The sequence below is a fragment of the Etheostoma spectabile genome, chromosome 12 (genome assembly GCF_008692095.1).
Source record: "Etheostoma spectabile isolate EspeVRDwgs_2016 chromosome 12, UIUC_Espe_1.0, whole genome shotgun sequence".
NCBI classification, from domain to species: domain Eukaryota; kingdom Metazoa; phylum Chordata; class Actinopteri; order Perciformes; family Percidae; genus Etheostoma; species Etheostoma spectabile.
In genome coordinates, this window is record NC_045744.1 from 2,407,434 (window position 1) to 2,423,778 (window position 16,345).

General features: G+C 42.2%; 1 protein-coding gene across 1 annotated transcript in view; it reads right to left on the minus strand.

Moving 5' to 3' along the window:
- dnah9l (dynein, axonemal, heavy polypeptide 9 like) overlaps positions 1–16,345 on the minus strand; it is a 55,226-nt gene that overhangs the window by 21,946 nt on the left and 16,935 nt on the right. Inside the window, exons 26-57 of the mRNA XM_032531061.1 lie at positions 15,859–16,083; positions 15,034–15,252; positions 14,669–14,836; positions 13,932–14,057; positions 13,729–13,836; positions 13,488–13,619; positions 12,586–12,746; positions 12,301–12,457; positions 12,057–12,202; positions 11,852–11,968; positions 11,619–11,757; positions 11,019–11,111; positions 10,673–10,867; positions 10,076–10,153; positions 9,616–9,748; positions 8,819–8,946; positions 8,377–8,525; positions 8,142–8,292; positions 7,704–7,835; positions 7,417–7,590; positions 7,112–7,316; positions 5,911–6,076; positions 5,669–5,771; positions 5,111–5,248; positions 4,839–4,940; positions 3,882–4,043; positions 3,557–3,640; positions 3,055–3,164; positions 2,613–2,775; positions 2,352–2,475; positions 498–640; positions 214–375 (exon numbers count right to left, since the gene is read on the minus strand). Of these exons, the coding sequence (XP_032386952.1) occupies positions 214–375; positions 498–640; positions 2,352–2,475; positions 2,613–2,775; positions 3,055–3,164; positions 3,557–3,640; positions 3,882–4,043; positions 4,839–4,940; positions 5,111–5,248; positions 5,669–5,771; positions 5,911–6,076; positions 7,112–7,316; positions 7,417–7,590; positions 7,704–7,835; positions 8,142–8,292; positions 8,377–8,525; positions 8,819–8,946; positions 9,616–9,748; positions 10,076–10,153; positions 10,673–10,867; positions 11,019–11,111; positions 11,619–11,757; positions 11,852–11,968; positions 12,057–12,202; positions 12,301–12,457; positions 12,586–12,746; positions 13,488–13,619; positions 13,729–13,836; positions 13,932–14,057; positions 14,669–14,836; positions 15,034–15,252; positions 15,859–16,083 (4,593 nt within the window). The remainder of the gene's footprint in view (positions 1–213; positions 376–497; positions 641–2,351; positions 2,476–2,612; positions 2,776–3,054; positions 3,165–3,556; positions 3,641–3,881; positions 4,044–4,838; positions 4,941–5,110; positions 5,249–5,668; positions 5,772–5,910; positions 6,077–7,111; positions 7,317–7,416; positions 7,591–7,703; positions 7,836–8,141; positions 8,293–8,376; positions 8,526–8,818; positions 8,947–9,615; positions 9,749–10,075; positions 10,154–10,672; positions 10,868–11,018; positions 11,112–11,618; positions 11,758–11,851; positions 11,969–12,056; positions 12,203–12,300; positions 12,458–12,585; positions 12,747–13,487; positions 13,620–13,728; positions 13,837–13,931; positions 14,058–14,668; positions 14,837–15,033; positions 15,253–15,858; positions 16,084–16,345) is intronic.

Genomic DNA, 16,345 nt, shown 5'->3' on the forward strand with positions numbered 1-16,345 from the left:
TGAGTCAGGCCCGTTTGCATTGTAATGTAATGTTACTTTTTGACTTTCCTGTATAATGAATATGAAATGAAAATGAAATTGTAAGTAACTGAAAAAAAACGTGATTTGGGAACGTTGCAATTTATATTAGTTTTTTTTTTTTTTTTATAACCATCAGTTTTTTAGCCAAGGTACATTGGCAAGAGATGTGTTTCTATGTGAATGGGCTATCACCTCCAGTCCAGGGATCTTTTCTATGAACGTAGTGCTGACAGACTGCAGGGCGAGCTGCGGCCACGGGTGGAACCAGTCTATGGCTGTACAATTCACCAGAGCTGGAAACTTCCGCGCCCGGGTCCGCAACGTGAACCCGACCGGGGAGAAACACAAGACAACCTGGAGAACAAAGAGGGCGGGGGTATTTTATAATCATTGATATGAGAAACTGGGTTTAAATACAGCAGGTCTCATATTGCACTCTGATACCATATCCTTATCACATAACACATGTTTCAGACCTTGAGCTGTCTCCGTATCCTCTCAATAAAGAAGCTCCAGCAGTTGTCCCTGCTGTCTATGAGTCCTAATCCTCTCAGCTCCATCCGGATCGACATCACAATCATATCCACCTCTTCATCGCTAAACAGGTCCGGAATGTCCCCTGAGCAACACAAACAATGCAAGCTCAAAATGTGTATTTGTCTCTATTTACAGTACACTACAAGAAATCAGTCCAACCACAGGCAACACAACTTTTTAACACAGACATCACGACTGCCCTAAGTGCACCTTGCACAATGTTTATGTTATCTAAAGTTATATAAATGATATTTAAATAGTATATTTGTATATGTATTCGCAACTTGTGTATATTTTAAATGATTTGTTCTTATATTGTATCCTGTTATTTCATGTATATTCTGCATGTGTGCTGTGTGTCTGATATGTTGCCGCTGCAACGCTGGAATTTCCCATTCTTTGGAATCATAAAAAATGTATCTATCTATCTACACAATGTGGTACAGAATTCAGAGGTGTTCAGTAGAGTTCCTTTCTGCCGATTGCCAGTTTCTCCTTTTAGGTTCTGGATGCCACACGGGCTAAGATCTAATGCTCAGTAATGTCCTGTATACCAGCTACTAATACTCAAAAGGCCATACAAAGTATGCACATTAAAATTAGATTTTTTTCCATCTTATAGTGCTTCTGCTAGCCAGTGTGACATGGAATTGAATTATCATCATCTATGCACTACCTGGTTAATATAAAATATAAGTCTGATACATTTTCACTACATCTGTGGCTCTACCACTTACTTTTGTATAAATGTGTTGAGAGGGAAAACAAACATTTGGCTGATGAAATTTGCACTTCTTTTGTTGAATTTAACAATACAAATGATTGTATTGTCCTAATCGAACTACTCTCAAAAGCATGTGTGTTTTAGTTTGAGGGGGGGGCCTTGTAGAATGGTCTAAAGCAGGGGTCTTCAACGTTTTCCAGGCCAAGGACCCCCAAACTGATGGCGAGATGGAGCGGGGACCCCCTAATTATATATATTGTATAACATTGTGTTATATTAAACTGGTCCTATAGTGCCATGTGTGCATTGATGACTGAGAGACATCTTCTGCCTCCAATTATCTCTTTACTACAGTGTGTTGAATTCATGTTAATGTGTATTTAAAGACATTTCAATTGGTGGAAAAAATTGCAGGGGGGGGGGGGGGGGGAATATAAAAAAAAGTCTAATCAACCAAAACTTTCGCGACCCCCATGCAGTACCTCCGCGGACCCCCTAGGGGTTGCGGACCCCCTGTTGAAGACCCCTGGTCTAAAGGATGAAATCAAACAGAGCCATTATACTAAAAACAATTATATTAAAACAATACTTGACCTCTATAGAAAGGTGGCCTGAATATATGAAGAGGAATGTATACACAGTGTATAGTTGTATGTTGTAATTTGATTGTTGTATGACTTACCATTTTAGTATGCCGTATATGCATATCTATTTGTTTTTTTTGTAATAATATCATATTGGAAAGTAATGGCAGGATTTTATAAGCATTATGCTTATTGTCCTTCTTAAACTCATCCTTTTTTCTTTTCTTTTGATGGAATCGGATCGATTTGTATATGATTTGCTTTATTTTTGGGTTTTTTTATGTGATTTTTCCCCCCCGTTTTGTCTTTTACAGCTTGAAGATCGTTCAAGCTCAATAAAACAAAACAGGACACTATAAATTCATGCACAAAAGATATTTTCCATCACCTGGAAAAAAGTACGCTCATTCTAGCTTTTTACACACTAAAGCGGGAATTATTTGCTCATCAAAAGAAAAGGTCATCCTAGCTGAGTGGAGCCAAACCTGAGGCCAGCATGTCGTTGATGAGCACCAGGAAGCGTTCATCTGGGATCTGGGCGTCGGTATGAAGGAACACTGTCCCAATGTTCTTCACCCCCACCTTGATGTACAAAGCTGCTATATCACTCTGGACATGAGGTGGTTGCAGAATAGGCAAAAAGAACATTTAAATATGATAAAACAGGTTAGTCTGGCATTGGGTTCAAACAGTGAAGACACATGTTGGTATCTATTGTGGCATGCGTGTGTGTAAATGCATTTTACCTTGAGGTCATTGATGCCGTAGCCTTTACGCAGAGTGATCTGGAAAACCTCCAGCAAGCTGAGGAAGGCAGCCAGTCGACACAGACTCTGCTTCCCACAGCCCCCCACCCCCACCAGCAGGGCGTTACCATAGGGGGCCTCCAGGATACGACTGATACGACACCTGAGCACAAACACCACAATTAATAGTACATAGCCTGTGGTTTACATATGTGCTAATCTTTTAAAACCTCCCTTGTGCATGTTACCAGACGGCCTAGATAAGAAAAATGTCTGTCTCACTAGTGACATAAATTCGTCTTTGACACAATGGCACAAGTGACATAAAATATGCATTATTAAACAATGTAAAAAAACATTGATGATGTTGCAAAAATGCAAAAAGTGGAGAATAAAAGTGCGTGTGTGTGAAAGAGCAAGTGTCTCTGTGTGTGTGTCTTACACATGCTGGATAGCTTCTTCGAACAGCACCAGGTCCATCACAGCGTGCAGCTCATTATAATGCTCCAAAGCATCAGCCAGCGTCTTCTGGAGCTTCTCCCAGTCTGAAGCCTGACAACACGGGCAAACAAACAAACAACCCTGACTCTCCAGAGGAAGGGCAGCAAGTAACTATGTGGTAAATTCCAGATATGCAATTAAATGAAGTTCTTATCGGGACTTGACTTGATTAGCTTTCAAGTCAAACCCCACACAGAAAAGAAAGGTAATTAGTTTGCTAATGACATGCATTCATCCTCATTTATTTTCTGACAGATTAGACGTGACAGCAGAATTTGTGCAATAAGCTTTTCAAATATGTGAGCTACTGATAATCCACATACTAAATTGATTAAAGTCAAAAACAATTAAACTCACCTATTATATCACCACAGAAAATAATGAATAAATTGTGTGTGTGTGTGTGTGTGAATCATAGGCTGTAATACATGATTGTGTCGAACCTGGTGATAGCGAGGCTCTCCCAGTCCCTGGGCAAAGTGACAGTACACCAAAGGCTGGTGGATAAAGATGGACTCATCTATTCCCTGGAGAAAATTGGCAGGAACGGAGGTATGAAAAATGCATTAAACAATACTGAACATGTTACAGATAAACTGACCTGCAATGGCTAGAAACAGACCAATTATTTTCAGCAATACAGTATGACATGCTGCTCTCCACATTGCCCTGAAACATCCTCTATGCTTTTTCCATTCTTAGTTGTGCTATAGGGTGTTGCGGTGTTGATTAAAAAGAGGACATTTCTGTATGTTCCCTGTTATTTACCTCAAAATATCTCTTGCCAGTGTCCAGCAGGATTTTGTTGAAGAGTTCCACGTCTTTCTCTTCCATCAGTTTGTCGGAGTAGACCCTGGAGCTCTCATGCAGCCACAGGTGAACAAGGTCCATGGGGTAGCGGACACTCTCCGGCAGGGCAAACAGGATGCCCTACACACATACATGGAATCAGTAATCATGTGATTCAGTTACACACACTTGACTTCAAAGTACATTAAATCTCCATCTCCCAAAACAGGTATCTCTGACAGATAAAGTCATATATATGTGGCTTAACGGCTGAAGCGGGTATTTAGGTGGATGATGGAGCCATCATACGCCTTGCCATCACCATTTACAATGACAACAATCCCCCTCTGTATCCACACTTTCCATTACTGCCATCTGGCCGCAGATACAGGACTCTGGGTTTAAGGACTCACTTTGGCAAAGGTTTGGTCCCTTCCAGGGGTGTAGCACCAAAGTCTGGGCCCTGTAGAAAGGCATTGTCAATAGACCCCTCCCCGCATCCACAGCTATTCATTCTAGCATCTTTTCGGACCCTCCTCACATGAGGGCCCTGGTACTCAGTCCCCATTTCCCCCCACAGTCCGACACCCCTGGTCCCTTCTGCCATTGCACTGCTAAACTAAAACTATCTCGCAGACTTTGTACAGATCTGGTGTTGTTGTTGTAAATGTTGGTTGTCGGGGGGTTATCTGTTGATGTATTTGTTCATGCCATTGCCATGTGCATGAAACCCTCATGGGACATCCATCCATCCATCCATCCATCCATCCATCCATTCAGAAACCACCTATTATTCCACTGAAAACTATAGATAATGGACCCAATACCTCATTTAAAGAATTACACATCATTTTTCCAAGTGCCTTACTGTGGACAGCAATCCTTTGAAACAATGTAGTTTTGTCTATTTTATGTGAATGACTGCGAGTGTGTTACCTGGAAAATGTTAGAGAGGTCTCGCAGGTTGAAGATGTAGTGGAAGCGGATCGCTGTAGGGAGGAAGTTCTGACAGATTTTTTGGTGCAGACAGATAGCAGCCTGGATAAGCAGAACCAAAAGATGGACAATGGATATTGGAACAGAAAGAACAATGGGCATTATTATGGATAGAGTGGCTGATAAAATAAAAGACCAATATTTGTTTTGGTCTTGAACATTGAAATCAGGTTTTAATGTAGACAAATGCTGCAATGATTCTGTAGGTGTACCTGCATGAGAGTCCCGACTGAGCGGGAGACCCCGTAGCTGAATCCTCCCTGAAGGAAGTGAGCTGACAGGATGCTGGAGAAGATGGTGGCTAATGCATCGGCACTCGGGAAATGTACCGCAAACACAGAGAAATGCCTCTGAAAGGAGAAAAGAGAGATGTGGAAATGACTTTCCATTAAGTTACTGTAGAAGGACCTGAACACAGGCTCTAATGACAAAAGGTCCCTGTCAAACTGCTTTCTGAATGTATCTATGATTTAGATTATTTCATGTTGTTATTAGTTATAAGCTTTCTAGGACACTCTAATCTTAATTTCACTTCTGTTTTTTAGTTTATCTTTTCTTGTAACTTAATTGCTTCTTGCTTTTATGACTGTTTAAATCCATTATGTGTTCATTTGCAATTTATTAAATAACCTTGTAAAATGTTTAAAAAGCTAATTAAGGAAAGTAATTGTAGCAGAAAGGGCAAGGCTGACAAAAGGTATTTTGTGTATCTATCCACGTGTGTATGTGTGTGTCTGTGTGTGTGTGTGCACGCCTGCCTGTAGCCATACCTGTAGTCTGGGGTTGATAGAGAAGCTTCCAGCTGTTGGGTTCATACAGGTGATATACTGGCAGTTATGTATTTCCTTCAGAACCAGTCGTTGTCTGTCATACCTACAAAGGTTTTGTCTATTTAGATTCAACTCAGTATAACCTGTATTCATTACATGTATGTTTAGGTACATACAGGTATGTAACCGTGTACATTTATGAAAAATCCGATCATTGTGTGTGCATTGTGTCTCAGATTTACCAGTGGTTGTAGTCGAGGTGCTGGCGTATGAGTGTGTGCGGCTGCACAGTCCCATAAACATCCACCTCTGGCATGTTGAGGTCGTCTATGAAGTAGATGAGTCTCTTGGCGTTGGGAGGAGCAAATTTACGACCAGCTTTCTTCTCAAGGGGTTTCTCCAGGACACCTGAGGTCCATAGAATGCAGAAGAGAGTTGAAAAAAATGACAATAAAAATAAAAAATCATGGCCAGTGCTAGTGCAAGTTATAAAATCTGTCTGTAGCAGCAAAAGATAATTAAAAATACAACAATAAATCAATTTCAAAGCTCAGCAAGTCAGAGGAAAAGCTTGGGTTGGAAGGAATGGTACTGTATGTAATTCTAGGAATCTTAAGTGTGGTATTAAAACTAGATCTCAATACACTGTGATACAAGGCAGGGTCAGAATCTCATCTGGAGCTGGGATTTTCTCTTATTTACACAATGTGTTGCTCAGTAATATATTAATTAGAAAACGACTCTATAGATTACACTTTACATGCGACAGCACTTCTTTACAAAATATGTGTCACGACATAATACAACCGTTTTATTGGCCACTGGACTGGGATGGGTGTGGTCTCCCTGGGGCCAGAGAGGTGAAGAAAGGCTGGAATGTAGATAATGGGGAGCTGAGACTGGGACCACATCTGGCGGTGGAGCGGCTCAGTGAGAGACCGCCGAAAAGGATTGTGTTTTGGAATTGTACTTACAATTTAAAGCCCTTTTCCCAAGGTTTATGTTATTTTTGTCCGTGTCTTCAATGTATAATAAATGAACTGTCAAGCGGGTGGCAACGGCCTGGTAAGCTGACAAAGGAAAGGATCGAGCTGGCCAGAAGCGGAAGGCCCACCAAAGGAGCAGTGCACCGGGCGGATAACAGCAAAGGACGGTGCGAGGTATCAAAGCCAGGTAGGCCAAAATCCTTTACCTTAAAGTCTGGCAACCTAGCAGTTTGCTCCTAGTGTCAAATGTGTGAGCACAACCAAGCTCTGGTGTAATCCCAGACGTAGAGAGAGCAGTCAAGTTCAAAGGGTTGGTTATGCCGTGACACATGTCTCTTATTTATCAAGCAAAATACTTACCAGCAATAAAGGGAAGTTCTGTAATTGTGCAAAAAAGTTGCCATGAAGGTGCGAATAATCTATTTATTTTTAAATGATAAATTCCTGTCATTCTTACGCTGTAGCATGGCTGATGTGGTGTAGTAGTTGAAGGGGACTTTAGCCACCATGTAGTCCTCCTTCAGTTTGGCGACTTTATCCGACACCAGGATGGTCTTGCCCACTCCGGCGTTGCCGACCAACATGAGGGGTTTGCCTCTCTGGAGCAGCAGGTCCATGAAGTAGGTCAGACAAATGGTTTCTGGAGTGTGGACCAACACAGTCTGAAACACACACAACACATGACCTGACTGAAACGGCTTGTTCCCAGTGTGCTCAGTAAGGAGTGGGAACATGATGTCATACAACCATGCACATCATTACCTGTAGTGGTACATCGGGCTCTAGCTCAAATGGCTCCATCCTCTCGTTCCAAGGAGTAAACTTTTTAGTCTCAGAGTCAATGAAGTAATCAAAGACTGTGCCCTGCGAAGGAAACTTCACCGCTCGCATCTCTTTAGACCACCAGCGACTGAATTCGGCACGGTAGTCATTCAGCTGAAGCAGGTGTTGGGAAAACGCAACAGTATAATGAGACGTAATAATCTGCAATGTAAAATGCTGCAATAAAAATTGAGTTTTTTTTAAGCAAGCATTTGGTCACCACACACATGATCCTGGAAGAGGGCACCTCCGAAGGCCCAGACACAAGCGAAGACAAAGTAAATCTCATAAAGTTCTCGGGGCGAGTCAGGAGGAGTGTTGTCCTCTGTCAGCAGGCAGTCCAACAAGGAGCACAGTGTCTGATTGGACAACACACACACATCTGATTGGACAATAAATAGAAATGCATTGTTCCCTTTGATAATATGCAAAATCACAACGTAGAGGAGACACTAAGAAGCAGCGACTCGAGTCTTGGACTCAGACTCGAGTTGCTATTCTCTGGACTCAACTCAAACTCTAACTCTCTCTAACACTGGGGACTCCAGACTTGACTCGGACTCGACAGATGACTGGACTACAACGCCGCTAAGGATGTTTGGGACTCATGGATTAAGACTCTTTAGCCTGTAGGTAAGACGCATAATGAGAGTGTTGTGTTGCACCTGCACCATGCTGTTTTCCGGTATGGGGGTGATGGTTTTCAGGTTGCAGCGGACTTGTTCCAGGCAGTACGGCACATACTTATCAAACAGAATGGTGAGGTTGGCTCGCTCAGATTGGGCCTGCCGGGTGTCTATCCAACTTGTCACATACCTGGGAACACAGTGAAGACGGCACTGCTAACCGAAGCACAAGTCCAGGGTTTTACAGGTGTGTTTGTGCTGGTGTGTGTCTTACGAGCTCCAGCCAAGGTCCTGTGGGTTGACATAGAGGATTCCTGCCCTGGATACAGTAGCTGGGGTAGCAGCCTTCAGATGAGAGATCTCAAAGAGTAGACGCATGGAGGAGGACAAACTGATCCTCTCATTACTGGCAAGAGTCAGAACCTGGACAGAGGAGAGGATTTGTTGAAATAAGGGATGCAAGATATGAGGGAAATATTATAACAAATGAATATTATTATTGAAGTGCAGTTTTCTACTGTTATTTTATTTCAACTGACACAAAACAATCTGTGATGATCTTTTGCAAAGTGACTGGCACTGAAATGTATGTCCAATTTTTAGTTTGGGCATTGGGTGTTTTTAGTTGATGTAAAAATGAACGTGCATTAAATAAAGGTCAAAATCAAGCATTAGAAGACCGGAAACAATATCAGAGAACAAAGACTCCCTCTGACCTTATTGTCATCCATCACTGTGTTAAGTGACTCAATCCACATAGGGTCAATATCCCCATCCAGAACAATCCATTTGGGTCCGTCATGGCCCACTGAGGTCAGCTCTCTCATGGTAGAGGAGAACAGACCTGCAGTAAAGGACACACAGTGGCATATCAAACCAGAAACATCACATCACTGGGGCAAAAATGTCATGTACTGTACGTGTGATAGATGTCGAAACCCACATTCTCACTTGACAATCAAGGGCAGCTTTTTCTATCATATTTCGCAGACTTGCAAGTCTTACTGGACTAAATTCTGTCATGTGTAGCCTATGAATATGATTCCAACTAAGCCAAGGTTGGGTGGTGTGCGGTAGGTTGTGTGTTCTTTGACATCTGCGTATAAGTTGTTGTGATATGTTCATCTGTGTGTTTTTGTTCTCTGTTTAAAATCTAAACTGTTAGGAATGCTCATTTTCATGTAACTTCATTCAGTTTTCAAACAAATATGTTATATGTGAAAAAAAGTCATACTATCGTTTCAGTGTTGCACTAAAGCAGACTCATAGACTGTGTTGGAATAATAAATTATTCCATAATCAAAAACTATTCAAACGAGAGCGTACTCTCAGCCAGAAGAAAGTAATTTAACAAATTCTAATTAATTCTGTGAAGACGCTTGGGAATAAATTACCGTCTTGGCACCGAAATAACTCCTACTTGACATCGACCCAAAAGCTGAAGGAAACTCAGGTTCTCTTGATCATCGTTTACAGCTTATTAAATTCCTTGTGAAATTCTTAAGCCCCTCACCATCTTTCCACTCTCTGGTTGCAGGGTGCAGGTATCCAAACAACTCGTCCGTAGTCACAGCTTTAGGGTTGATGTCATTCCATATGGGCTTCATCTTCATGGTTGCATAGGTTCTATGGAGGGTCTTCAGTATCTGAGGAACAAATGTTATAAATATATGACAAAATGTCTTTTCACAAAAGCAAATCCCTCATTATCACTTTAGTCTGAAGCTATGAGAACAACAACATTTAACGCTTCCTTGACTTTAGCTGTGGGAGTCTGTAGCCTTCTCTACACAGGGCTGTTTTGGTATTTGTCTGATGCAATCAAAGGTCAAAAAAAAAAAAAATCATAACCGCATACTTGCAACCTGAGAATCTATGTGCCTGGTTATGGAGGACAATGGTTATAAGCCACCTCTTATTAAAGCTGGCTTTGAAAACAAATGAGCAAATTGTATGTGGTTTAAGATGTTGACCTGGCTCTTTCCAGTTCCTGGTCCGCCTACTACGAACACAGAGTGCCTGACAGCCAGCAGCTCCTCCAGCTGGGTCACCTGTAGACACACAGATATCATACGCAATTTCTGATAATATAAATTCTATTAATTACACATTTTCTTTCTTTCTCACTTTTTATAGACCATGGATATGTAGAAAAGGAATTGTGTAATTATGTATATATACATATATAGTCTGTATAAATATATATAATATGTACTGTATATGTATAATATGTATATACAGTATATACACACATATATATACACACGCATACATACATATACACAAATACATACATACATACATATACACACACATAAAAACACACACACACACACACACACACACACACACACACACACACACACACACACACACACACACACACACACACACACACACACACACACACACACACACACACACACACACACACACACACACACACACACACACACACACACACATATTTACTTGCAATCCTAAGACAATTCCTTTTTCCACATCAAAACTCCTTGGTACTGCAAGACAAACAGAGGCATTACATGTTTCGCAGATCTCTTCTGAGGCACCTTAAGTATGAAGTTCTCCTCAGGCTGCAGGCGCAGTTCACTGACTGACTGGCGGACAGCGTTCTCCAGCTCAGGGTCTCTCTTCCTCGGCACGTCCAGCTGAGGAAACAGATCACTGATGAGCCCGAGGAATATGGGCACATCACTGGTCACTATCTTTGGCAGGTTGAAGTCCCTCAGGGCCCGCATCAGAACCTGGGCAGGAAAGCATGATGGTTGTAATGCAAATGCACTTATGAATTCAAGATTTATGGAAAATGCAAGCCATATGATTGCACACAATAATTCCTCCCCAAACCCACTACATGGGAGATGCTTCAGGGTGAGTGAAACAGATTGGTGGTACCTGTTCCTCAGGTCTGCTCCGCTCCTCTCTCTTCAGAGATCCAGCCACAACCAAGACTGATTTGATAGCCCTCAAACCCCAATCATAATGATCCTAGACAGTCCAGAATTAAGAATTACAATTTAGAAACATATTTAAAGTAGCAGAACAGCACTTTTATAGTGCAATCACAATAATCCCTGCAAAGAGAAACATGTTATGCACAAAAGAATAAGAGGTTTGTGGTGATTAACTTTTTGTAAGCCAGTCCCAAGGCCAGCATCTGATAAATGAGCAAACCATATTTCAATGTAGCAGCCCTCCTTGCAGCTTGTTTTTTTGCATTTCCATTATAAAGGAGACCCAAAAAGTTGTTTCAGTGTTTGGAACTGTAGGTGTTGGCGTTAAATGTGTTAAATGCTAAATGTGTACAGTATTTCCCATGACTGTTGTCAAGAGTGCTTGTTCTGTCACAGCAGAACTTGTTTTTTATTCCTTTAAAGTTCCCATTAGATTTCTAGTAGTCTGTGTTCCTCCTAAAACAGCACAAGGAATAGATGCAGTATATTGAGTGTCCTATATGTTAAGTAGAGTGTATCTAATGTGGACAGTACCATGTACCTGTTTGGACAGTAGCTCCTTACACAGAGTGTAGAGGCTAATGAACTTGCGCGCTAGCAGACGAGCGTCTATGAAGCCTTCTGCCACCAACATGATCTCACAGATCAGCTCAAAGTCTGGGATCACCATGGCACAGGGCCTGAACAGTTAGCAAAACTGCTACTAATTAGTCATGTTTCACATTTGTCAACTCTTGCACTTAAAATTTCCTGTTTTCTCTGTTTATATCAGACCTGAATAGAGCTTTGAGGTTTTCTGGGAGCTCCGCCCTGCCAGCGTAACCGGGGTTCAGAGTGATGAAGATCCCCACTGTTGGCTTCAGCTCTATCTCCTCTCCAAGGAAATGGAACCTACATACACACACAGCAACAATTAGAGATGACTCAATAGGACTCAAATGGATTGCTTCACAAAGCAGGTCCTTATTTCCACATCTACCTTTGCTTCTTGTTGCGTACAGCATCCTGTATAGTCTTGACCTGCACAGCTACCACAGACAGCACTTCCACTGAGATCCTGTTGAACTCATCAAAGCATCCCCACACCCCTGTCTGGGCGAGACCCTTGTAAATGTTACCTATGGACTGGAGACATGTGGTGGAGACAGAAGGAGTAAGTTGACAAATAAAGTAAATGGGCCGTAAATGGACACTACGGAAAACATCTGCAAAGCCCGCGCTACCTTGTAGTCCATCTGTTCTGAGCAGTTGAACACATATACCATGATGCCCAGGGAGCGCCCAAGGTCTTTGGTAGTCTCCGTCTTACCGGTGCCGGCTGGGCCTGAGGGGGCACCACTCATAGTCAGATGGAGGGACTGGGTCAGGGTTATGTAACACCTAACAAATGTAGGGTTGGGATACAAAATCATACAGTAATCTTGAAAGTATGCATCTTTAATAATTTGCGCAATCTGTGTGCATGTGTATTGGTGTGTCATACATCAGTACATGTACTGTATGTGTACCTGTCAGTGAGTGGAGTGATGACCAGTCTGTTAGTGTTCCCCAGGTATTCATAGCTGAACTGGAACTGGGCGTCACAGATGTTGACGAAACAGTGTCTGGTTTCATCATCCCAGCGGTGACGTAACTGGGACAACCATGCAAATGCTTGGCCTGTTGTCACCTACGAGACACACACGCATACACACACACACACACGCACAGTACTGTTGCCTCATTTAGCAGACTAGTGCGGTGCCTGTGCAAAACGTGCCTGAACGGCCGACTGATTGGACTCTTCTATCTCCAAAATAACTCTCAGAAGGCCCTAAAAGTACTTAATATGCAACTTAACTCAATACTACAGACTTACTTTGTACTTCGAGTTCAGAGGAAAACATTGTACTACTACATTTACCTGTTGTGGATTCAGATTCTACTCACACAATATCACAAATAAAATATGATGCGTAATTGTTCAGCTTTTGGCGGGTGATCCCTTTTTGGCATGACACTGGTAGCCCACTGCGAAGACATGCTTGACCGAGAGCCGTGAAGTCGTGCAGCAGCACGCAGGTCGCAGTTTTTTTTTCCTTTTCTGTTTTTCTAAACCTTTATTCACACAAAATCTCTCTGCGAACATCTGCTGTATTACAAAAGCCAAAAAAACAAAAAGCAAACTATGTGACCCTATCATATGCACAGAACAGCGGCACCTCCAACAAAGCTATGATCATTGTCCACAGTTTATTAATATCTAATAACCAACACTTTCCAAACTGCTCCAAATTCCAAACGCCAAGTTCATTGGGTACCCAGGTAGCCAAGTGTGAAGTAGATGGGATGGTTCACCTTGGACACACAAACACACACATACAGAGGGTCATCAATTAAAAGTTAGATGTATGTTTTACTTGAGCATTACCTTTTGAGTTATGAGACTGGCGACCACGTCTCGAGCGTGGACATCAATTGTGCAGACAGTCATAATTTTCTGTCTATCTCCAGGAGTTAAATCTCCCAGCAGCATGTGGATCAGTGAGTTCAGCTGTGTGATCTGAAAAACCACAACAACAGAATTCATCACACAACAAAACCACCAGCATATTCACCTGGTAGGTGAATAACAGATTAACGGTTTCCCACCACTGGATTCCTAGCACTACCTGTTTCCTGTTGTAGTCTTTGAGAGCGGTCTCAAATCCCTCCTCCACCCTCTCAAAGGCAATGCCCACATCTGTGGCCCACCACACCTGACTACCGGTCAACCCTACCTGTGAATGGAATAGAAAAAAGAGACATACAGAGCATGTGTGTGTTTGCACTGTAAAGCTGAAGCGGTGATTCAACGGAGTGTCCATTATCCGACCTGTGCAGGGTAGTCAAACAGCCATTGGTCTCGTGGTTTGTCCTCATAGGCACACACGGCCTCCTGGATCTCCTTACGGACTGTGCAGCGCATAGTGCTCTCTAAAGCACTCAGCCAACACTCAGCCTGAAAGAAAATGTTAAAACATTAATACAAACAAAAATGGAACCCTATGCTATGAAAAATCTGGAAAAGGCATGAAATGTGTTGGCAACACATGGCAACTGTGTATACATAGAGTTATGTACATACTGTGCATATGATAAACAATACAGAGACAGTTATTCATAGCTATACCTAGACCTATACCGAATTCAATACTTTTTAGGCATTGACTGAATTGCCACCTTAGTATCGAGTATCAAAAAATGCCTCGTCATTCAACACCAAGACATGCAGGAAAAAAATCCAATATATACAAATACAATGAAAAAATACATGCAGAAAAAACTCTATGTTACACAATGACGGGCTAACGCAGTAGGAGATGAAAAATACATAAAAAGATTTGTGCTGTAATGTGTAATTCTGTTATTTATTTAAAAATGGATTTTTATAAAAATCTATATTAAAAAAAGTATAGTTCAGGTATCAAAGTCACAGTATTGGTTTCTGTACCTGTATCAAAATGGTTTAAACAGCCCTAGCTTTAACATAGTGATGTGACTAATGAATAGAGCTGCAACTGAGTGTAACTCAACTTGTATTTGCACACAAAGAATTGTGTTTTTCAATACCTGGCCTTCACAGACACATGGTTCAGAGAATGGAACATATTCGCCCTCTCGGCTGTACATCCCTATAGCAACCGCCTCCCCATCCTCTTCCCATCCTCCACCTCGGTCTGAGTCCTTGAAGCGAAGATCTGCTATGTTGTCAAACAGCTTCAGCAAGTGTCTGGTCACCTAAACACACACACACACACACACTACTGTAGTTACATTTCTATTTTTAAAGGTTATGATGTTCACAAAATGTAATCTTTGGCATGGAATTTCATTCTTATCTTTATTAATATTCTCCGCTACTGATAACTACAATGTGCTGTCTATCTCTTTATATGTTATCTCTTGGAAAATATAAAGCAGTTGCAGTCTGTCACCTGCTTGGGCTGTGTTCCCTTGGAGACAATCTCCAGCAGGTCTGAGGCAGAGACAAAGTAAAATCTGGGAAACGTGAGTCTCTTGGTCTCCAGGTACTCGGCCAGAGCCTTCTCACACACAGACAGTCTCTGCTGCAAGGTCTCCAGGTTCTCCAGAAAGCCAGTCTGGTTGGTCACCTCTACCACGTTACTGTTCTGCACCACCGCAGTCATCAAGCTCTGCTCCAGAGAGGACGGAGAAAAACCAGAGGAACAAATACACGGACACTTGACAACTGGGAAGGGCAATAAACCAATATTGTTATTTTTTGGGCATTTTCAGCCTTTATTTTTGACAGGACAGCTGAAGACATGAAAGGGGAGAAAGACATGCAGCAAAAGGCTACAGGTCGGAACTGAACCCAGGCCTGCTGTGCCGAGGAATAAACCCCCACACATGGACGGCCGCTCTACCAACTGAGCTATCTGGCCGCCCATACATCAATATTATATCCATATCGTTATATGAGAGTAGATATCGTCTAAAAGTGGTGTCTTTTCCTGGTTTTAAAGGCTGCATTACATTTCTGATCTTACCAGACTGTTCTAGTTGTTCTATTATTTGCCTTTACCCACTCAGTCATTGTATCCACATTACTAAAAATTATTTATCACAAATCTCATTGTGTTAATATTCTCAACAGTCAACCCTACAATATCGCCATTGATGTATTTGGTCAAAAAATCATGATATTTGATTTCCTCCATGTTGCCCAGCCTTACATGACATAATGATACAATGAGACGTACGCGTGGAGGCTACTGCTCTCATTTAGCACGTCTTACCTGGAAGTCAGTGTGAATTCCCTGGAAGCGCTCTGCGTCGTTGGCCAGCTGGCAGCGGATGTCGTGGCTGTTGGTGAAGATGCTGTTGAGGTGGGCCCAGGTCCTTTGGACAGACATCCAGGACGAGATGACCAGGTCGGCCACCATCAGCTTCCTCTGCCATCCGCTCACCTCCGCCTGGAAATACTCAACGTACTTACTCATCAGGATGTTCTGCAGCTGCACCTGGAAGGGAAAGCAAAGGGGGCGCGTTACATGATATGCTGTAAGAGAAGTTAAATTATTAACAGCCATCCATTATGTTTCTGTGCATGTTTTGTTCTGATCATTTACCTCCTTAAAGCTATAGCGCATACTTTCTGTCAAGTAAATATAACAACACTGTCGTTGCATCCGCATGACACAAACCTTCAGTGATCACGCATCACCCCCACCCCTCCTCCATGCAGTTACTTGTAGCCAAGGAGGAAAAAAAAACATGATGGAC